Source organism: Chionomys nivalis, chromosome 12, assembly GCF_950005125.1.
Source record: "Chionomys nivalis chromosome 12, mChiNiv1.1, whole genome shotgun sequence".
NCBI lineage: Eukaryota > Metazoa > Chordata > Mammalia > Rodentia > Cricetidae > Chionomys > Chionomys nivalis.
Genome location: NC_080097.1, coordinates 29,099,405 through 29,124,002, shown reverse-complemented (window position 1 = coordinate 29,124,002; position 24,598 = coordinate 29,099,405). Strand labels below are relative to the sequence as shown.

At 35.9% G+C, this 24,598-nt stretch overlaps 1 protein-coding gene across 1 annotated transcript in view; it reads right to left on the bottom strand.

Annotated features, from left to right (window-relative positions):
- Nucleotides 1–24,598, bottom strand: part of Diaph3 (diaphanous related formin 3) — a 467,044-nt gene that overhangs the window by 280,533 nt on the left and 161,913 nt on the right. Inside the window, exons 13-17 of the mRNA XM_057786074.1 lie at nucleotides 22,020–22,138; nucleotides 19,673–19,737; nucleotides 12,798–12,902; nucleotides 9,672–9,986; nucleotides 8,844–8,958 (exon numbers count right to left, since the gene is read on the bottom strand). Coding sequence (XP_057642057.1) covers nucleotides 8,844–8,958; nucleotides 9,672–9,986; nucleotides 12,798–12,902; nucleotides 19,673–19,737; nucleotides 22,020–22,138 — 719 coding nt within the window. The remainder of the gene's footprint in view (nucleotides 1–8,843; nucleotides 8,959–9,671; nucleotides 9,987–12,797; nucleotides 12,903–19,672; nucleotides 19,738–22,019; nucleotides 22,139–24,598) is intronic.

The window sequence follows — 24,598 nt, the reverse complement described above, 5'->3', positions numbered from 1 at the left end:
GAGGGTGAACCGCTGTGGGGCAGTGGTAAGGTGGCAGGAGATGAGAGGAAAATTATTTTAAATCAAAGAAGAGCACTTTAAATAAAACATAATAGGATTTCTTTTAATCAGAGAAGCGGCATGGCAGAGCAGAGAGCAATGGCCTCACACTCAGATCTGTATTCCGTTCAGTCCCTGCTTCTTTCAGATGAACTTCTCTTCAAAGCAGAACTTTTGCCTATAGAGAAAATGTAGATAATACTTGTCTTGTTTTTCTCACAGAATTGCTCTGGAGAAAAAATAAGACAGTGTCAACAAGTAAACAGGTAAATGTTTCAAAAACACATCAATAATACTGTTTTATTTTTTCCAATGAAGGAATTTCATGCTTTGTTCCAATTGTCTATGTATTTTTACTAATAAATGTGGTAGCTAGGAAGCTTTGAGACAGGTGAAAGCCTGGCGCAGAGGGACATGCCTGTAGAATCAGCCACTCAAGAGGTTGAGCTGGGTAAATCTCCTGAGCCCTTAAGTTCAAAGACAAATGAAGAGCAAAGCCAGATGCCATCTCAAAAAGGAACTGGGGGATGCTGAAAGTGTCTTTTGAGAAGATTCAAATTTGGATGGACTATCTCAGGACAAATAATGAATTACTCTCTTGAATTATTTTAGACAAATAAAAACAACAACAAAAATTTCAAGTGTAAAGTAAATGGGACACTCTACAGAAGAGTAGTGTGAAACACAGACAGTGGCAGAAAATGCGGAGGACTTCATGGGTAACCAACTACACCAGACTGCAGCGAAGCTTTGGAGGTAGTGTCAAGGAGTCTCAATTTAAGGGCTATACGTATTAACGAACTGTATAGTTTAAATCAGTAGCACAGTCTATTTAGGAGGGTAACAGTCAGCTGTGAATTTCCATTTAATAAATAGCCACCGAACACCAAGCCAAAGAACCACAGTATATCTCGTCTTAAGCATCTGTAAATGATGCTATAGAGATAACTTTTTAGATACATTAAAAGGATATGCATTTCAATACTATAAAAAGATCATAGTTAATTTTGAGCTGATAAAGGTATCCTAAGCAATAACCATTACATATTCGTATAAAGGAATACATTGTCCAATAGGTGTTGTAATATCAAAAAAGAACAAAATTAAAAGCATTATCCAGTATATAAAAACGTAATAATCATGCAGACAGCCAAAGAAATGTATGACTCAGATTTTCCTCTCGAAAGATGCTTTAGTCAAAGGCAAAAGTATTTAGGAAGGTCCAGGCTAATATGCCCTTAGAAACATGCTTAGCTTCTGAGTGGAGGTGATGGCCTTCTCAGAAAAGCCCTAGCAGGTGACCAACCATTGTCTGAGCAATAAAGACTGAATATGCACACCTGTAAAAAGCATTCTTTGGGTGCGGCCAGTTAGGGAGAATCTAATTGCTTTGTACCCTCATCTACTGTTCTGTCTTGTCCTCATATGCCTCCCTGTCCTCTTCAAAAAGGGAAATTAGAAACTAAAACATACAACAACAAAAGAACCCTATTGTGCTCCATCATTTCAACTGTATCTTCCCAGGAGAAACAAAATAAAAACATAGATCTATTTATTGGGGTATTAAATAATGCATTTCATTAAATACTCAGCTAATGTATCAGGTTTTTTTCTTTTAAGTCACCAACCAGCCCCCCAAATCACTATACATATACATATTAATTTTAAATGCTTGTCCTAGCTTAGAGTCATTTATGGGAAGCACTCTTAACCTGTTTCTCTCTACATTTTGAGGGTTTTCACCATTCTTCCTTCTGTATTGCACTTTCACTGCTCTGCTTCTCGTGTCTGGTTGTCTGGCCAACCTCTCTTGGTCCTCTAACCTACTTTCTTCTTCTATTCATTCTCTCTGCCTGCCAACCCCACTTATCTGTCTCCTGCCTAGCTATTGGCCAGTCAGCAGTTTATTAGACCAATCAAGTGCCTTAGGCAGGCAAGATGAAATAGCAACCTATCTTTACAAAACTAAACAAATGAAGTTAAAACAAATTTAACACATCTTAACAGAGTTAAAATATATTCTGCAACATGAACAAATATATCTTTACATAGTTAAAATATTCTTCCACAACAAACCAACATAAGGGATGAAAATACCCTTAATTTTGAAAGAATAGAGTTTAAATAATAATGTAAAGTATTTAAAGCAATTACAATATATAATAAAAATATACATGAGCCTCAATGTGTAAATGTGATGGATACTACAGTATGAAGTATATATAATTGAAGAAAAATACAAATTTTAAGCAGAGATTTGAGAAAACACTGGTATGGTTATTGATTTTCCCACTAACTTCAAGATAAAACTCCAGGACATAGGAGTGTATAACTCTGAAGTCTCTGAAGAATGAGCAATGTACCTAGACAGGATAGAACCTGGTGTGAAAAGTTGTTGGCCTTGTTTCCCAAATGAGATGCACAAAACATAACAGCTGTGAAAAAAGGCATATGCCCAAATTATTTGGACTCAAGAGAAAAAGGGATTGGACTTATATAAACACATGAACACATAACCATGTCAAATCCTAAGTTGTGCAATAACTCCATTATAACCGTAAAATTATAAATTTATAATTTAAAAAGATAAAGTACATACATTTACTGAATGTAGAAAGTCTATGTTCCTTTAAAAAAGGATTTTCTCTATTTAATAACAAATGCCTAAGTAGCATGTAGGTAGCTAGAAGCGTTGCACGTCTACTTGTGAATGTGCTCTGTCATGACCCTTGTTCTATGCTCCAGTGGTAGAAGAGGAACACTTTGCTAACACCAGGTAATCCTCCCTATTCTACACCAGTCAAGGGGGGAGCTGGAGAAGTGGGAATTAAAATAGTGCACTTGGAAAAATGTACCTGAATATGCATTTTTATGTAAATCAGAATGTACACTAATTGAAAGTGGCAATCCTGAGTTATAAAATTAGATTCAGACAAGGAAAAGAGTAATTTACTAAAAAGAGGAAAAAATACTTAATACAATTAGAGGACAAAGGGGTAAATATCCCACTTAATTAAAAAAAATTAATGAGGAATTAAGCAGAGAATACAGAAAACAAAACAAAAAAATCAAAAGAAGGTGTGGGATAAGATAATGGCTCCAAACACACTACAAAAACTTGTTACCACAATTTAATACTAAATTTGATGTGGAATACGGAAGAGAAAGAACATCCCATCATTAGACAAGTGACTCAGTCATAGTCTATGCACTAATATCATTATTTGCTACAATACAAGAAAGAACAAAGAACAGAACAGAACGTATGTCCATAGGAAAAAAAAGCAAGTTCACATGCACACAGACATACACACACTCAACTCATCCCTTTCTGTAGAGAGCATCTCTCTGGTATGAAAGTTGTATTTCTAGACACAATGACCTGTGAAATGTCTACCACTGTATGACAGATATTGTACATAACTTAGCATAAAATGAGGTTATGTTAACTTGAAAGTCTTCTGTGGTTACAGATTCAATAAATGCACATTCAATTTCTATAAACATTTTTATTTTAATTAATTTTTTAAATTTTATTCTCATTCTCTCTCTCTCTCTCTCTCTGTGTGTGTGTGTGTTTGTGTGTGTGTGTGTGTGTGTGTGTGTGTGTGTATCTGTCAGCCTGTTTTGTTTTTAGAGAAAAAGACTGATTTGTGGTGAGCACGTGGCAGCACTGGTAAGGACATCATCAGAAGGAAAACTTTGGGGAGTCATTTCTCTCTACTGGAAACACAGGTCATCAGACTTGCACAGCAAGAGCTATACTTTCTCAGCTATCTCACTGGTCCTTATTTCTACAATATTTCAAGAATAAATTGTGAAACTTCAGCAACCCAACAGGGCATAATCTGTAACTGATAACACTGATATTTTCTTACAGTGAAACAAGACCTTCAACACACATTTTGTAATTTCGATATGGCTTCAGATTTTATGAGACTCAGTCATAGACATGACTAATAAGACCCTAGAAATATATTCAATAAACAGTTTACTTGTCCTTAATTTTTCTAAATTAGTATTTTTCAAATGTCATTTTCTATGTAAATTAGGTTGGACCCATTTGGAAATTACCTCGTCATTAGCATGTATTCCCAAAAACCACATATTTCTGTTATGAATTAGATATTCACCTTAAGGAAGGCTTTTCTGTTTAGGACATTTGATGCATTTTTATGCATAAAAAAGAATGTTTTAAATATAAAGTGACATCTTGAACTCAAATAAGACACTGTAATAATCCACAGCTTATCATTTGCTGCCCCAGCATTTTGACCACTGAACTATGTTATCAGAAAGCCAAGCTTGATTTGTTCTTAAGTACACAATATACGAGCTATTTCCAAATGACATCATTCAGTTGAAAAATTATTTACAAACCAGTTTATTAGCCATATCTGGAAAATGTAACACACCTGCTACAAAATGTGATTACTTCAAAAGGCTAACAAATGTGAAACTATATTTTCATAATAAGTCAGTCCAAATGAGTTAGACTATTCATATACATCCAGAAAGCCCTTTAATCCCTATTAAGTTAACTGTGAATAATGAAAGTAATTAATATTAATTTTAGTTGACAAATGTAACACCAATAACCTGTTAGGATACTGTAATCCATTTTCTAACAGCCTGTAAAAAAATTAGCAGATGCTTCCAATCATGTGAAAGAGACAGAGCAAGATGTTTTGATGATACCAAATGTTCTAAATATGAATATTGTGATTAAACTTGATATAAAGTGTTTTATATAACCCTGTTATGTATTAACGTGAACCAAAGACAGTAGACTATGTCCGCTCTTCTTAACTCAGAATGAATGTGCTTCATGGGGCTCTTCAGTTACATGTTTCAGATGAGCCCCGGGCTGAGTTTACTAATTGACTAAGGACTGTAAAAGCAACAGGAGTAATGAGAATGCATCTTCATTGTCAGTTGTTTTCCAAATGTCAAAGATAAAGTTGAACATGTATCACTGATTTGAAGTGGCTGCCCAATGGAGAATGCTGAACAAGTAAAATAGAAGGAAGAAGAAACAGAAAAAGGGAAAGTCTGAAGAGTTTCTACCTGCATTTCCAAAAGAAAGGCTTAGAAAAGACTTACTTTTACAGGTATGACTATGGCTTTCACTCCCTAGCACAGTGACATGAATGAGAAAAACGACTAAAAACAAACTGAGATCGAACTGAAAACATGCATAGGAATAATACACACATGCATCACACATTCATTCATACAGACATACATATGCATACAGAGCCTACAGGAGCTAAGAGAAAAAGTCTATATCCTAGATCATTGCCAAAAAGACATTTCTATGGCTATAGTCAGATGAGGAAAGATGGTTCTGTGTAAAGTAACAATTGCTTTATGAACAAAACAGCTGGTACACAGTGGAAATTAAACAAGATAGCATGAAGATCACCCAGCTGGACATGGTGACATTTGCCCAGAACTCTGTAGCCAGAAGCTGGGGAATTTTTGTGAGTTTGAGGACAACCTGGTCTACAAAGACTTTGAAGCCAGACAAGGCTACTCAGAGAGATCTTTTCCATGAGGGGGAGAGGGGTGGGAGGTGAGATAGAAAGAAAGAAAATGAGCAAATGGTGAAACGGAGGAAGAAGGAAGGAAAAGAATCCAGCTCCAGGAGTGGACGAACAGGAGCTCTATAGCCATCGCAGCTTCCGCCCCACCTTGCAGTGTGTGAGGACTACAAATCCCAGCAATGGGAAAAAGAAAGTACTCGAAGCCTAAACCTATGTTTGTTGTAAAATGACAAGATAAACACTAAGCCCCCCTTGAAAAAAGGGGGATTCACCTCTTTTATTCTTACTATGTATATTTCCCAAGCTTACTTAGTAAACATGGAGGATTATTATCTCCGCAGTTAAATGTTTGGGACTGAACATCAATCTTTATAATCTGAGGATGCAAAATATTTACTGCAAAGATTCAGTGCAATAAAGCACAACATTTGTCTATAACTACATTACATTCATCACTAATTGAAGACTCCTTAAAATGCAAACTAATGATTAAAATGATCCATCATCAGTCCTTCTATTTGAACTCCCACCATCCCAAAAAAGGAGTCTCAGAAATTGTAAAAGAATTTTCATCTGGACTAAAAAATTTTCACCTTGGTCTAAGAAGCCAAGTTTACTTCTGAATTCTCCAGAAATTATATAATTTAATGAACTTTGGTTCATGATACATAGGCAAAATCAGTATCTAGACAAGTTGCCTCAACAGATAGGACAAAAGTAAGAAAGCATGGACCAACCTGTCCATGCCACTAATATCCTCACCTGAGTTTTGGAACATCCTTTTTCCTTTCAACTGGATCATTCCCAGTAAATGTCTATACTGTCAAAACTACTGTTTCTCTCTAATAACAACAATGGCTGGCCTTTTTCATTACAGGGCTTAAGTACTAGAAATGTCAGAAACATACCCAAGACTCTTCATGTGAAGCTCTCAGGGAATGATTCCCTGAGGTAGAATAAAAAAACCTCATTTCTCAGTTACATATCTAGTTGTAATTATGAAATGTTCATGTTGCTCAGGATCACAACCCTAGGCTTTCCAATTCTTTCTAGTCACTATAAAAATATCAAATATAGGCTTTCTGGGGATAGCATTGTTGTTGAATTCTAACTTTAATCCATGGTGATCTGATAAGACACAGGTGGTCACCGATATTTTTTTGTAGCTGTGTAAGTTTACTTTGTTACCGAGTATGTGGTCTATTTTCGAGAAGGTTCCATGAGCTGCAGAGAAGAAGGTATATTCTTTCTTATTTGAGTGGAATGTTCTATAGATGTCTGTTAAGTCCATTTGATTCATTACCTCCCTTAATCCTCTTATTTCTCTGTTAGGTTTCTGTCTGATTGACCTGTCCATTGGTGAGAGAGGAGTGTTGAAATCTCCTACTATTAGTGTGTGTGGTTTGATGACTGCCTTGAGTTTTAGTAACGTTTCTTTTACATAAGTGGGTGCTTTTATATTAGGGGCATATATATTCAGGATTGAGACTTCATCCTGGTGAATTGTTCCTGTTATGAGTAAAAAATGTCCCTCTCCATCTCTTTTGATTGATTTTAGTTTGAAGTCAACTTTCTTAGAAATTAGTATGGCCACACCTGCTTGTTTCTTAGGTCCGTTTGCTTGATAAACCTTTTCCCAGCCCTTTACTCTGAGTAGATGTCTGTCTTTGTGGTTGAGGTGTGTTTCTTGTAAGCAGCAGAATGTTGGATCCTGTTTTCGTATCCAATCTCTTAGCCTGTGCCTCTTTATAGGTGAGTTGAGTCCATTGATATTAAGTGATATTAATGACCAGTGGTTGTTAACTCCAGTCATTTTTCCTTTCTTTCTTTCTTTCTTTTGGTAGTAGAGTTTGTGTGTTTTCCTTCTTCAAGTTGTGCTGGTGAAGGGTCATTAGATGTCTGAGTTATTGTGGGCATTGTTGGACTCCTTGGTTTGTGATTTTCCTTCTATTACTTTCTGTAAGGCTGGATTTGTGAAGAAACACAGTATCAGCTTTAGTCAAGTGAGGGACTGCATTCCAAGGTTCCAGAACGAGGCAGAGGTAGATGGGAATGCCAGTTCCTGAGAGGTATGATTACTTCTCACCTCCATCTCTACCACTACTGTTAGAATCAGCTAATGTATTTCTTTTTTCTCCCATGCAACCTTGAATCTCAAGGCTAAAGTTAGATGACTTAAGAATTTTTAAAGGTCCAATTATTTCATTTAAGGCTATCACTACAGCTAAATTAAAGACATGCTAACAAGTTTCCCTTTTGAGCCTCATTAATTAAGAAAGTAATCAGAGTAGAAGGGGGGAACGAAGGGTAGCTGGGTGGCAGCTTCACTTAAATAGCTTGGAGGTACCACCATTTCTTCCTACCACCAAGGCAAAGGGAAGACTAATCAATTCCAGATTATGAAATCTGAAATTCTGAAGTGTTTTACATGTAAATACATATTTTAACTACACACATTTCCCTTGATTGCCTGAAGACTGAACTAATCTTATTCAAAGGAAATTTTGATTCACCATAATCAAAAGGTAAAATTAAGACCTGCTTACTTCACAAGTTTTCCTTAGGTGAGCTTGTCAAAAATTCCTCGCTGTCTTTAAAGACCACAATACAGGATTTTCAATATTTTATTCAAGACAAATCCTGCTCAGAAATACATAGTAATTCTACAATTACTTGTTAGACCAAGTTTATAATTTACAATTATTTCTTAGAGAGAGCATTTAATTTAAAATTATATTTTAAAAATATTTCAATGGCTATAAATGAATTTTTAATGACCACCTAATATGTATAAATTCACATGATGATCAATTTGAATCCTATATAAGTATATCTAACATGGTTCTTAATGAACTGTATATATTTAATAAATCAATGTCCCCCTCCTCCCCCTCTCTCCATATATATACACACACACACACACACACACCCCAAGGCCTAAGGAGATTTCACCTATCATTGTCTCTGAAAATATAAAACATTAAGGAGAGGCATAAATTAATTCAGAGGAATAACTTTGAATAATTTTTCATGGAAAATATAAGAATCAAAGCACATATTCAGCATTATTTAAAATTGTTCATGTGATCACCTGTGTGTAAAAGTGCTTTGAAAACTTTTATTAGGTCATTTTATATATAATTACTAATAAAGATGTATCATAATAAAGCATTCTTAGTGTATTCTCTAGATTGATAATTATGAAGTACTAATAATAACAATTTCAAAATAAATTAATAAACAAACTATTAAACTTACCTTTTTGTTGGCAACAAAATGTGTTCTCAAGTTTACAAAGCAAATCTGTATTTTCATACTTATTTTCATTGACTTTTATCCAGAAACAGTTTTCAGACATTTCATTTGGTCCAATCTGCAATCAGAGAAAAGGGACTCATAAACACCTTAGCAGTTCACCCATCCTGGCCCAATCACAGCACACAGATCAGTATCCGAGCTCCAGGAGATGTTTGTGGAGTCAGATCTTTCAGATCTGATCCCAAAGTCGGCCTAGTGACAGATATATTCTACAGAATACTGAGGTCTTACGAGGAGAAGAAAATAATTTCCACGATCAAATGATTGTGCACTTGCAGCTACTGGAGCACATCTCTTCCTAGCTGTGATTCTCGGTTATTGTTGATGTTCATTGGGTACCCGAAACAAGTTATCCCCACATAGAATCTCTCACACTTATAAGATCAGGAACATCCTTCAGGAGGATTGAGACTGCCAGTCACCTATGTACAAGCTTTGATGTCAGGAAGTACTCTCCTTAATAGCTCCACACAGGGAGAGTTAACTCCAAACACTAGCCTTTCATATTTTTGAGAAACCCTTTATAAAAGTAAATTCCATGAAATTATCAACTCTCACCAAATTTGCAAAACAAAAATTACTAGACAATAGCAAAGGACTCGAATAAAAAATAAACTGCATACATAAAATATATGTGCATATACTATATATAAGCAATTGATATATTGTCATCAGGAATAGAGTTCGCATGGGAAACGATACATTAGTAAATCTAAACTGAAGAAGTTATGTAGGAGAAGTATGTCCACTCCCACCAACAGGCCTTACCTTTAACCAGTTCAATCTTCTCATGCTGATTTCAGGTTTAAATTCTTTCTTTGGTTTCAACCCAAATGGCAGGTTTAATGAAGGAGAACTTCGGCCACTGAGAAATCCCAGGGGAGGTGGTGGTGGCACTGGTCCACCAAATGGCATTGCCATTCCTGGAAGTGGGGGAGGTGGGGGAGGAGGTGGGGGAGGAGGTGGGGGAGGAGGTGCTGCTCCACAGAGTGCTGGTGGGGCAGGAGGAAGGGCTGAAGGGCTAGGTTCACCTTCCACTGCAGTTTGCAAAGGAATTTCTGTGCTAGGTGGCAAGGCACCAAACTGGGAGGTGGGAGGGGATGATGGAGGGAGGGGAGATTAAAAAAAAAGTAAAAATGTGTGTACAAATAGCAAAAGCAGAAGTGCATTTATTTTAAAATGCAATACCATATCAAATTAAAAAATACCAGTATTTAACAATTGCTTATGAAATTCTGTGTTTCTTCCAATCTGAACATATACATATAGCTTTCATTCTCAAGAAAATGTAATTTCCCAATTTGAAGCAGTTACAATAGAAATGGTTCCATAGGCCTAGAAAATTAAATAGTCAATAGTCTCCAGGTAACACTAGAAGCGCTGTGAGGAACTAGTCCAGTCAGGGTGCATAGAGAGTATACAGGAGGAGGGGAACCTCAGTACAGAAGGTCTTATTCACGTCTTATAGATTTATATATATGTATAAATGTTGCACATATAACATGGAGGAAAAATACGCATGTCATTTCTACCTTTGTGCCTTTACTTCAGGCTTCTCAAAAGAACACACGTCAGGAGGACAGGAAGGAATATAAAATTCCTAGTAGAGCCTATAAGGCACATCACTGTTTGGTTCCTAAATATCTTCAAGTGATTTTCTTTTAATTCTATGTATGTGCCAACGTCATACTAATTTCAGGGTCTAAATATAAATTGTTCCTCTTAATCTTGATCATTAACTAAGCCATCTCTACTAGCTTTTTCAATCTGAACTAACAAGTCCTTTCCTCAGGACAACTTGTCCTGCCCACTCACTTATGTCCTAGTATAACAAACTTCTCAGAAGTTCTTGGCAAATCTGGGAAGCAATTATGAAAAGGATCACAGACAATTATCTCTTTTATAGCATATAAGCTTCATAAGGGATGTGACTGTGATCTGTTTATCAGGTACACACAGTGCCTTTAGAAAAGCAAGGGATAAAAATAAGGCAAGCAAGGGACACAATCAGGGGTAAGAAAGTATCTTATTTCTTGGGTGGATGGGGAAGTTCTCTAGAGCCAAATGTCAATAAGAAACAAAATCAAATCAGGACCAGCAAAAAATCCAGAACATCTATTTCTCATTTTGACGGTTAAATTCTCATAGAATACAGAGAGTTTACTGAATGGTTTATAATTATGAAAAAGACCTTCTGGATTAATGTCTTTTATTGTTTTTATTGAGCTATACATTTTTCTCTGCTCCTCTCCCTCCCTCCACTCTCCCCTTCTACCCTCTCTCATGACCCCCATGCTCCCAATTTACTCAGGAGATCTTGTCTATTTCTCTGGATTAATTTTTATAATATGGCAATTTCTCTTTTTATGGCAATTTCCTAAAATTACTAACAGTCTACCAATATGTATATATAGATATGCCCATGTATCTATGTGTATACATAATATACATACAAACAGGTTACAGAGCTTTAGGAAAGAAATGTAAACAAACATCCTAGATAGTTAAAAAAAGAATGATCATAGTACTTTTAAGTGACCAAAGCAAGCATCTCCTCCAATAGCCATGAACACAACTGTCAATGTGTAAAATTTAAAACACAGGAAATACCTTTATTTTACTTTAGTTTTACAGCATAAATTTTACCCATTTTATATCAAAAATGCAAGGCAACCTATCAAAAGGTCATGGGTATATTTTTGTGATCCTGAAATGCAATCCTTCAAATGGGGAGGTTTTAAAAGAAAATTTTGAACATTAGCCAAAAGAACAGTTACACTGTTTCAGATAGTACCTTTAAGTAAATCACATGTGATGTGCTTAAACCTGCTCCATTTCATAAAAAAGAATCTTATACTTAAAATAATTTTGCTGATACCAGATACTTCTTACAGCAATGTTAAAAAAGCAATGATAATAGGATCCTTTTTTATTTTTCAGAGTCAAGTCTTTAGTACAGACTAGCCTCAAACTCAGCAATTTTTTTGCTCCAGGCTCTGAAAACCTAAGATTATAGGCAAAAAGCATCATGTGTGGTTAATAGTTTCCTTGTTTACAAAAGTTTTTAATTTTGAAAATCAGATAGCTGTCTTACAAGGTATCTTAAAGATGATTTGTAACAGAGCTACCATTGCATATTCAGAAGAAAACAAAACTAGCAGTAATATCTGGAACAATACGCCTGAGCCTCTTTTCATCTAGCCATAAATTAGGATGAGAGAAAACTGGAACACTACAATTACTGCTCATCAACGTGTATGTAAATGTATAGAAGGAAATCTATGTGTGAATGTGCCCCACAATCCACACAAAGCATGCAGATGATGTGTTTCTTATCTCAGTCTTACTAGTGCAGCATATATAGGAACTATCTGCTCATAATCCAGATTTGCTCCTTTTTGTCATGTTTTAAATCTGTTTACTTTTGGAAATTGAAAATTTATCAGAAAATGTTCTCATTCAGCTAGGGGTTATCTTTCACGGCAAGGCAACTCATAGGCTGAAGGTTTGAAGAAATAGCTTGAGCAATAATTTCCCATAGTGGGATAAAGATCAGTGATGGATGACAAATGAAAGAGTAAAGGACTTTCTTAACCTTTCCACTTAATTACTTAGGAGAAACAGGGGATTTTAGAAGCAAAATCCAAATGAAGCATAAGGAAGCCAGGTAATCAGTAAAAGACTGGGTATTCCCACAAACACAAGCAGGAAAAAGGTGACAAAGAATATCTTTAAAGTATAAAAACCACAACATAGAGATGCAGATGGATAATACTGACAAAATATACGATAAAAACTAAAGTTTAAACATTTTTAGAGACTGTGAAGATATAACATGACCTTTGTTTTCCTGGTATGATTTTGAAATCAATTTCACTCGAGATGGTATTTTACCTGAAATTTGAAAGCTTGTAACTCTGCTTGAAGCTCATTAATCTTTACCTCTTTTTTCTGCAATTGAGCCTGAGTTTCTTGGTGGTCAGTAAACTCTTTTTCAAACTAAAAAGGAATAAAAGAGAGGGAGAGATAGAAATGAAAAGCGCTATTCTTTGCATGAAAAATATGGCTCTAATGATCTGTCAATAAAACACTCCTGAATTGGTTTCATAAAGGAGAGGCAGAGCCCTGACAAGTTGCCTACCAGCCTTTCTCTAAGTCTCTCCAGGTCCCTCCAAAATCATTTATTCAGAAGGGAAGAGACAAAACCTGAAACAGGAGCCCATGACCTTCTACTCCCAACAGAGCAAACAGGCCCATAGTTATGCACGACCTTGGCATTTTTCTTAAAAGTCCCTGAATATCATAGCGATAGTGAATAAAGCAACAGAAAGCCAAGCACTGTATTGCCTTCGATGCCACGCTCCACCTGCAGAGCCTAGCACTTGAAACACATCGAAAGTTCATCAGTATGATTTAAAAGGGCAGTTTTAATAGTTCTAATGGCTCACAACTTCATTCCATAAAAACGTCAAGTGTTTGGCTGGCTTCTCTTATGCCATGCCTCCCACTGTCTTACAGAAATTAAGGATAAATTAAGTTTTCAAAGTCCCTGGTAAAACGCTTTCTGGGAGGAAGGCAAATAATAAAATCTGGTGTTCCAATGAGTTTTCTAATTAATATGTCCACTAATCACAAGCTGCTATGTAGTATTTAAATAGACTCACTTTGCCATCATCTAGACTCAAAACCTATCCTGAAGGAACTGAATTTAAATAGACTATTGTCTCATAATCGAGAACAAGCATGCAGCACTTTGGGGAAAAAAAAAACACACACAAAAAGATGCAACTGCTATGTGTCTCCAGACTGCACTACTCTATGTCATTAGTGAGTGTGTGTGTGTGTGTGTGTGTGTGTGTGTGTTACTTTCTCCAGAACTTGGAAAGGCAGTTAAGAGGCTGTGTCAAGTGACAGACTTGAGTTTTTTTTGTTTTAAAAAAAAAAAGTCACATTTCCTGTTTCCACAACCTAAGTTACTCAGTTGAAATCACAGCACATTCCGAATGCTTAACAACTTTAATAACCTGCTAACATAGTTTACATTCCCAGAAACAAGCAGAAATGAAACAGTCTCAGGCCCTCACTTCTGCATGGCAAGCCTATCACCATTCTTTAATCTTTAAAGTATAAAAGGCATGTTTAGGTTTCAGAACCAAAATTCCTTGAATTAGAAAAGTTACTTTATCATGGTGAATGATTTTTCTGATATGTTTATGGATTCGTTCTGCCAGTATTTCACTGAGTATTTTTGTATCAATGTTCATGAGGTAAATTGGTCTGTAATTCTTTTTTAGTTGTATCTTTGTGTGGTTTGGGTACTAGGGTAACTGTAACTTCGTCAAAAGATTTTAGTATTGTACCTTCTGTTTCTAACATGTGGAACAATTTGAGGAGTATTGGTATTAGCTCTTCTTTTAAAGTCTTGCAGAATTCTGCGCTAAAACCATCTGGCCTTGGGCTTTTTTTGGTTGGGGGATTTTTGATGACTGCCTCCATTTTCCTAGGGGCTATAGGTCTACTTAAAAATTTATCTGTTCTTGATTTAATTTTGGTATGAGGTACCTATCCAAAAAATTGTCCATTTCCTTTATATTTCCCAAATTAGTGGAGTACAGTTTTTGAAGTATAACCTGATGATTCTCTGGACTTCCTCTGTTTTGTCTATCTTTTCATTTCTGATTTTGTTAATTGGCATACTCTCTGCCTTTTGGTTAGTTTGGATGAAGGTTTGTCTATCCTGTTGATTTTCTCAAAGAACCAACTTTTTGTCTCATTCATTTTTGCATTGCTTTCTTTGTTTCTATGTTGTTGATTTAAGCCCTCACATTGATTATTTCCTGGCATCTACTCCTCCTGGGTGAGTCTGCGTCCTTTTGTCCTAGAGTTTCCAAGTGGGCTGTTCAGTCACTAGTGTAAGATTTCTCCAGGTTTTTATGTGGGCACTTAGTACTATGAACTTTCTTCTTAGCAATGCTTTCAAGGTAGTCCATAAGTTTGGGTATGTTGTGTATTCATTTTCATTAAATTCTAGATAGTCTTTTAATTTATTTATTGCGTCTTTGACCCAGAGGCGATTCAGCTGAGCATCGTTCCATTTCCATGAGTTTGTGGGCATTCTGAAATAGTATTGTTGCTGAATTTTAACTTTAAGGCATGGTGATCCAATACGATACAGGGGGTTATTCCAAGACTTTTCTATCTGTTGAGGTTTGCTTTGTTAATCAGTACATGGTTAATTTTTGAGAAGATTCCATGAGGTGCTAAGAAGAAGATATATTCTTTTGAGTTTAGGTGGGATGTTCTATAGATGTCTATTAAATCCATTTGAGCCATAAACTTGAGTTAGTTCCTTTATTTCTCTGTTAAGTTTCTGTCTGGCAGTCATGTCCAGTGGTGAGAGTGGGGTGTTGAAGTCTCTCTCCCCTTATTAGTGAGTGGGGTTTGGTGTGTGATTTAAGCTTTAGTAATCTTTATTTTACAAATGTGGGTGCCCTTGTATTTGGGTATAGGTGTTCAGAATTGAGACTTCATCTTGACAGTTTTTTCATGCGACAAATATGAAATGTCCTTCTTCATCGTTGTTGATTAACTTTAGTTGAAGTCTATTTTGTTAGCTATTGAGATAGCTATACCAGCTTGTTTCTTAGGTCCATTTGATTAAAAAGACTTTTCCCAACCCTTTTCTCTGAGGTAATGCCTGTCTTTGAAGTAAAGGTGTGTTTTTTGTATGCAGAAAGATAGTTCCTGTTTTTGTATCTATTCTGTTAACCTGTAACTTTTTATAGGTGAATTGAGACCACTGATATTAAGAGATATTAATGTACAGTAATTGTTAGTACCTATTTTTTTTGCTTTTGTTGTTGGTGGTGGTATTATGTGTGTTTCCTTCTTTAGGTTTTGCTGGTGTGGGAATATCTATTGCTTGTGTTTTTGTGGGTATAGCTAGCTTCCTGGGGTTGGAGTTTTTCTTCTAGTGCTTTTTGAAGGGCTGGACTTGTGGATGTGTATTGTATAAAATAAATATAAGTATGTTGTGGTTTTCAAGCTGGAAACTTATGATAATATAACAAGGAAAAATATCAAAGACATACAAGAAAAGTAGTATTAGAAAAGTTAAGTTTTATTTTATTAATATTTACTAATGTTTTAAAAAGCATCTTTGCATCATTATAAGTAAATACTGGACACAGTCTACTTAGAAAAGAAGAGGTTTGTTCAGCTTACAACTTCAGAGGTTCAAAGTACAAAATTCACTGAACAAAGTCTAACACCTGGCTATATCATCTCATGGCATAAACAGTCATGGAAGGACTATTAAACAAGAAGTAGCATAGAAGAGGAGAGAAGTTGAGGTTGAGGCTTTATGAAGGATCCTATGCCTCTCAGGAGGATCACAGGAAGAATGAGCACTAACTAAATCTTACTTATCCAGTTGTCATTGTGGTACATTCCACCAAATGCCAGAGTTATGCTGAGAACTTTTTACCCCTGAGACTTCAGAGGGGTGCATTTACACCATATCCAAACTACAGGGCACATGCTAAGCTAAAGATACCAATTAGAAATCCCAAAGATATTCATAAATGTACCTGCTCCTTGGAAATCTCAACTAGATACTGTACATTGATTCCTCACAACTCAGGGATACTATTTCCTCCATTAGTTCTTTCCTCATTAACCAAAGCTAAATGAGACCTCTTTTGTAGGCTTACACACCAAATGAGATTTGTCTAACACATGAATTTTCACACTGCCACATATATATATATAATCATGTAATGTTTCTCACCTTAATGGGACTCTATTTGTAAGCTAACAAAAGTGAAAATCTTTTCTACCTTATCTCCTTTTATTGCCTTAGATTTAAAATAAACTCAGTAACTATTTATTAAATGAAGTGATGAGCCAACTTCTGGCAAATTTTTCTTTAGACATCGAATGGCTACATATATCATCAATTAAATATTTCAGCATCCAAAATTCCTTTCTCATTTTTATATTAAAGTTCACAACTTAAATGCAGAAAAAAAGGAAAAAAAACTTCCTAAATAAGAGTAACAATAAAGAGGCTTTCTGACAATGGAAAATGGGCTATCAAAATCCAAAGGGAGATAATTTACTTGTGAGATAACAAAAAGAAATCAAGAAGGTTATAGTTTATATAGTCTATGAAACTTATTAAACTGACTTGGCTAAAGAGACAAATGCCTTATTTTAGCACTTGTGAAATATCTCCAATCAAATCAAGGTAGCCTTGGGGATAAACCAGTGTCTGTTAAAGTATACCTTAGGAAAACTGGTACTACACTGTTCTTCCCACTGCCCCACTCCAAAAATTTGCTGGAGCAATATTACACTTAAAAAATTATACACAGAAATGTCAAGAACACAGTTAAAGTTGGGATTCTACTCAATTTCATTCCCTGGGGTAAATGTATTAGTGCCTCTGTACAAGAAGGTTGATAATTCAATATATTGTATATACTTTCTGACATTTCTGCTCTTCATTTTTCAAATTGATGCACCTAAATAAAAAATGTACTTGTAGAAACTATGATAGCTTCCTGCCTAAAGCAAGGTATTTACATGCATCCTTACAAAGCTATCTGAGCAAAGATTCTGCTAATATATACAAGATGATACGGCACTAGAAATTTTTATGAAGCAAAAGCATTTTCTTAATATATGCAACGAAAACAACTTCTGGTTTTAAAAAAGCAGGTAACCTTGAGAAAGGTTTTTTATGTACATTGAAAGCTTACTATTTAAAACTCTTTTGAGCATTTTTTATTTAACTTGACTCTTAAACCCTACACATCAAAAAAACGTTAACAGTTCTTGATCTATCAGCATCTAATACTTAAAAACAGTTCTATATGAATGAAAAGTTACTGTGGGACAATGATCTTATACCCAGTAAAGGTTTGTCATTTGTACTGGTTTAATAAAATTCTGATTGGCCAGTAGCCAGGCAGGAAGTATAGGTGGGGCAACCAGAACAGGAGGATTCGAGGAAGAGGAAAGGCTCAGTTTTCAGTCGTCCATTACCCAGACAGAGGAAGCAAAATGAGAATGCCTCACTGATAAAAAGTACCAAGCCACGTGGCTAATACAGATAAGAATTATGGGTTAATAAGTTATAAGAGTTAATAAGAAGCCTGAGATAATAGGCCAACCAGTTTTTAATTAATGTAAGCCTCTGTGTGGTTCTTTGGGACTGAGTGGCTACGGAATCAGGCAGGATAGAAACCTCTGTCAACAAAAAGTGAAGATATTATCTAAACTTAAAACACAAATTTGGCTGGGAGAAGGGTCACATTATATCTAACAGTTATTAAGCATTTTCTAACCATTTTGGCAGTTTATAAAACCTAACCATTTCTTTCCTGCATCAAACTGACTCTTCCAGGCAACGTCAACATCATATTCATAGCTCTAACACTAGTATGCTGGCTGGCTTTTGTCAACTTGATACAAACCATAGTTACCAAGGAAGAGAGAACCTCAACTTAGGAATAGTATACATCACATTGCCCTGTGGGCATTTCCAAGGTCATTTTCTTGATTGATGGTTCATATGGGAGGACCCAGCCCACTATGGGCAGTACCTCTCCTATAGAGGCACCTCAAGATTTTATAAGAAAGCAGGCTGAGTAAGTCATGGGAAGCAGGCCAGTAAAGAATATCCCTTCACGGTCTCTGCTACAGTTCCTGCAAGCAGCTAATGGTGTAGGTTTTATAAGCTTTCACGAAGTGGCTGGTTGATTCCAAACTTAGGGTATCAAACAACTTCACAGACAGAAAATTTGAAAGAAGTTCTTTGAACCTTATGAAACTCATTATATGTTCAATCAAGTACACAGAAAGGTGGAAATCTCTCCAGGGTCACTTAGGTTCTATTATATTAACAGTGTACATTTCATGAGATGGTACCCAACATAAAGATTCAATAAGTGAATATATATGTGCTTTAATTAGCTCCAAGAATTCAAGTTTGAATGACTACTTCAAATGTCAAGAATCTAAACAAGAAAACAACATCAGAAATTCTAGGCCAGAAAGAAGATGCCAAAACACTGGGGGGAAAAAAAACAAAACCAAAAAAACAAAGATGACTGAAGTCAGAAAAATTGTTAGGTTGACAATAAATGAAGCTGGTAATAGTCAATAGTTTCTTCTTTTATAAAATAAGGGGGAAACTTAGGAATAGGGTCTTTCTCTATGTATCCTTTGCTGTCCTGAAACTCACTATGTAAACCAGAATATCCTCAAACTCCAAGATCTGCCTGCCTCTGACCCCCAAGTGCAATGAACAAAGTTATGAGTTATAATACATTAAAATGTTCTAATTTTTTAAGATTATACTGTAATTACATTCTTTCCCCTTCCTTTCCTCTCTGCATTATTTTATTTGCTCATTCCAGAAGCATTACTTGATTCTTTTATAAATAAAGAATCAAGAAATTGTTCATGATGCAGAGAGTGAACCAAGGAAATAAAAGTCACGGGTTTACTCTAGAAGAATAGTTAATGTATCGTATAAACATGCTTAAACACAGGATGCCATGGCTTCTGTGATGATGACATATAACGAAAGAAAAGAACATGGAGAGTACTCCCAATAGCAAAATGGTTTAGATAGTACTCCATGGGGCAAGGTCTTGTCACACAGGCCTGAAGGAGATGAGGACAGAGGAGTTCCAAGTACTCTGAAAAAGCAACACCCAGTAGCAGCTCCCCCAGTTCTGCAGAGGAACTTGGTTACTTACTTTCTTGCAATGCTCTGATGCTTTCTCTTCATACTCTTCTAGTTTTGCCTGATCTATGCAAGCATCTAAAATTATAGTAAAAAAAATTAAATTGAAATTATGCGAAATAAGTTATTATATACATCTGTTTGTAGAATACTAGATATGACAAATTATTCAAATTTATTTACCATAATGTACCTCATAAGATTTTTAATATAACCAATATTTAAACAAGTTTAAGAAAAAATCATGTAACAAGAAAAACAGTAAAACAAAATATCAGTTTTGTTTTCTAAATGCAACTTATAATCTTGCTATATTGCATTATTCTGCTAATTATTTTATTTTAAAATACTACATCATGGCTTGTAAATTTATGGCACTTTAGGTCATTTTCCATTATAAAAGATTAAAACAATTACAACCCATGCAACTCTAAATTTTTGCCATTTAAGTGAGAAAACTGGCTACCTATATAGCTCTAAATATTCACCTTTCGGGTTTCTGATAACTACAGTATCCTTCTATTCTCACTATAAAATTCCTGCTGCCTCTCAGGAATTTTACCTTAATCTACAAAGAAAACAAGTTTTGTTTCTAAACGCCACTGTCTCGAGTTCCTTACTTCCAGAAAACATTCCACCCACCTTGCAGAAGCCACAGTTACAAAGAGGTGATGTGTTTTCATAGCCTTTTCAGATCATCAATTATCTTTTATTGAGATTATACCAAAATTGAGTAAGTTTATCTACTTAAGTTTATCTACTTAAGTAAACTGTGGAATAACGTAAGTGAAGCTTTGGAACTTTGAGATCTTTCTTTTTTTAATTTTATTTTACTTATTTATTTTTTATTAAAAATTTCTGCCTCCTCCCCGCCTCCCTTTTCCCTCTCCTTCCCCCTACTCCCCACACCCCCTCCCCTCCCTCTCCCTCCCAGTCCAAAGAGCAGTCAGGGTTCCCTGCCCTTTAGGCAGTCCAAGGTCCTCCCCCCTCCATCCAGGTCTAGGAAGGTGAACTTTGAGATCTTTCTCTGAGGATGTACTGTGAGTAGAGATCTTTGTTGTCTGTGCTAGATATGTATCAGTCAGCACTGGACATTAAAAAACTTTAGTTTGCTGAGCCTTGCACATCTTCAAAATCTTGGCATATCTTTGTACACAATACTAAAAGAATCCATAGAGGTTAGTATCTCCACTGATCTTGACAGAGAGAAACATTTAGTATTCAGAAGTTGTCAAGCTAACAGGTAAACACAAGCATTCAAAATTCAAATTCTGACTGAAAAGTTCTACATATCTATTTGCTACAATGTCTGAAAGTCATTTTCTCTGACATGTATCTTTATTTTATTTCATCTTTCAATGAAACGGGAAGAATGATTCTGGAGTTATGAGCACTTGCAGAAGACTCAGACTGGGATGTGAGTGAGTATGTGTGTGAGTGTGATTCAAAGAGGTTCTTGTAACTAAAGTTCCAAGAGCTCTATTGCCTCTTTGCTTCCTCTGCAAGCTCCAGGTGAGCATAAGATTCACAAATATGGACTTGGACAGAACTCTTGCACACATGAAATAAAATTAAATCTAAAAATGTGGACAAGACACTTTAACACAGAGTAAGAGGTTTATTCGTCAGAAAGAGTGCTGAAGAGATGGCATAGTGTCTAGGAGTGCTTGCTGTGCAAGTATGTAACAAAAGTTTGAATCCCAGAACACACATAAAAACATTCCATACATGCCCATAACCCCAACATGGAGAATAGAGACAAAGGGGATTACTGGGGCATGGTTGCCAAAATAGCCAACAAATGAAAGCTGGAGATTCAGCTGAGACTCAACCTCCCTGCACTTACCCACATGCACACCAGTGAATACACCACACAATCACTCACAAACATAAACACTACACAAACGCAGAAATGCTTTAAAAAAAGACTGGAATAAGCCATATTTACTTATAATTCATATGAAGCAAGTGTTCTCAATATGCTTTGAAATGCACTGGCATTCATAGGAATATTTAATAAATATTAGGATGTCAAAAACTTCTCGAATGTCTTGGTTCCACTGACCAAAAGAAAAGAATACAATGCCTGCCACCAATATTGCGTGCCAATATTGTAGTAACTGGGTCAACTGTTTTACAAATCACTGTTTGGAATCATCAGTTCTAGATACCAACACACAAAAAAATCAAGAAAAGCTTTGTATGCTGTAGTGATGAGACACAGCTTTGACCTTTAAGACTTCATGAAAGAATCAAAGGTCCTCAGAGGATCTCCAACCAAATGAAGGAAACCAATACCTTAGAGCCAACCCATGAGTCTAAACTCAAGATAGTTCTACCTAAATAACAGAAATACTCACCTAGAAACTGACTCAAGTCCAAATCTAGTCTTTTTCTGTATGAGAAGTCTGGATCTATTCCATCTCTATGCAATACAATCTGTGACACACACTCATCAATTAGTTTGAAGTACTGTTGTCTAAAACCAAAGAGCAAATAAACAGTCACTTCAAGAGTATAACTGTACATCAAGCAATATATTTGATGGAAATCTGACTTCAAGTGAAAATTTTACTCAGTCTCATTTCAACAGGAGGTGTAGCATAGCATGGGAAACTCCTCTAATGAGGCCATGACATATTTTTAATGTATCAGGAAATGTACTATACATTGAGGATGATTTTCCTATAAGTCAGACATTTAATTCATTTGCACTTAAAAAAAAAAGATAATATGAACATGAGATAGCTCCTTAGAGCCATTCTCAAAGTATACCAGAAATTCATAAATGCAAATCAAACCACCAACAAGCTTGTCTAAAAATTTCTACTAGAGCTTCATATAACCATTTTGTGGAAATTCAAAGTTGATATTCTAAATAATATTAGACCAAATTAATATATCTTACATGAAAGAGTAAAACTTTAATATAACAATGTAGAAAGGCCAAAGTTTAACTAAAAGATTGAAAAAGGAATGTATTCTTAGTACAACTCATTCCATCTGCATTCCTGACAACTTAGTAACATCTCCTAACTTACGGCAATGTGAAGAAAATTCAATCGAAAAAAAAATTGTGGGTAAAGGCAATTCAAGCAGCAGGGTGGTTTATAATGAGGAACCCCACATTACTCATCACCTGTGAATTGATTTCCGTTCTCAGTGATTTATAGAGTTTTTGCCTTTTTTCTCCAAACCATATTCTTCAAATGTGATGGCCCTTCTAGCCATATCAGCTTTTCTCTCAATGAGCCATGCATGGGTACCACTATCTTTGTACAAGTTAACTTACGCTTAAGGCATCAATTATAATGGTGAATAAAACCTCTTCAGCTTCAACATGAGGAAAGAACATTTAAAAATGCTAACAATGGCCCTGAATTCATGGTGACTCAAGCAGCATTTACCAACCACAGACTGACAGAGCCACGCACGTCATGACCAAAAAACATAGATAATCATACTTTATACAGAAGTCTCATTTGCCTTTTACATGAATTTAGAGAAGAAACACAACACAGTAATTAAAAGGGTATGCTAATATTTTTAAATGCAATCAATTAGTAGGTTTATGTAGCATTTACCAAAGCTTAACTATTAAGTCTATTTTAAATGAAGTACCAGAAGATAGCACATTAAACAACAAAACAGGTTGCTGGTCAAGTTTAGACTATTCACAGGAACTACAGTGTCAACAACAGTTTGATGCATGGAGAACAACCACAATGAAGATGTGAAGTTTCATTTGCCCTTCTCTTCTGTGTTGTCTAGTAGAGCAAATGACCCTGCCTTAAACCCTCCACCATCACCCAGCAGTATTGCTACCTAAATAAGGCTTCCCTGTATATCTTATATGAATTTGGTACAGAAAGTCCAACTTCCCCAACCATGTATGAATAAACTTTCAACAAAACTAAAATGATAATAAATGACTTTATATTTTACGACCTTAGAAACTACTAATAAAAGTGGAAAGTGATATCAAGGTCATTTACTAAGTACACAAGAATTTACCTCCCAACATGAGCAAGGAAATCAGGACCACGAGGCGTGCACCCACCCACTGTGACAGTGGAACTGATCTATTGGGAGCTCTCCAAGGCCAGCTGGACTGGGACTGAATAAGCATGGGTTGAAACTGGACTCTCTGAACAAGGCGGACAATGAAGGCTGATGAGAAGCCAAGGACAATGGCACTAGGTTTCGATCCTAATACATGAACTGGCTTTGTGGGAGCGTAGCCTGTTTGGATGCTCACCTTCCTGGACCTAGATAGAAGTGGGAGGACCTTGGTCTTCCTGTAGAGCAGGGAATTTGGACTGCTCTTCAGTATCGAGAGGGAGGGGGAGTGGACTAGGGGGAGGAGAAGTGGAGTGGGGATAGGGGGAGGGGAGCGGGGGGAGGGGGCAATATGTGGGAGGAGGGGGAGGGAAATGGGAAACGGGGAGCAGTTGGAAATTTTAATTAAAAAAGAATAAAAAAAAAAAAGAATTTACTTCCCGTGGATATCAATCATCCATAGCAAAAGAAGGTCTTTGATTTTCAAAAGAGAAATGGAAAAGTGGATGGGGTAGAAATGGAAGGAGAGGATGGGGAAGAAACTAGACAGTCAGGATGATAAAACCAAAAAATAAAAGAAATTAATAGAATATTTACTGTGAGATGCTAAACAAAAATTCAATACAGTCTTATTCACATAATCATATATAAACCTGGCTACTCATCAAGAACCACATTTGGGTACTCATATTTACTTAGAATCACATTATGTTCTATGTGAGGTAAACAAAACAACTTGTCAAGCTCAGACAGCCAAGACATAATCAACTTTATAAAAAGCAACCTATTAGTAGCATTCGTGGTGATTAAGAAATAACCACAAAATATTATACATTATATAATAAGTAGTAAGCTGGTGATGGTTTTCACTTTTTTCTTT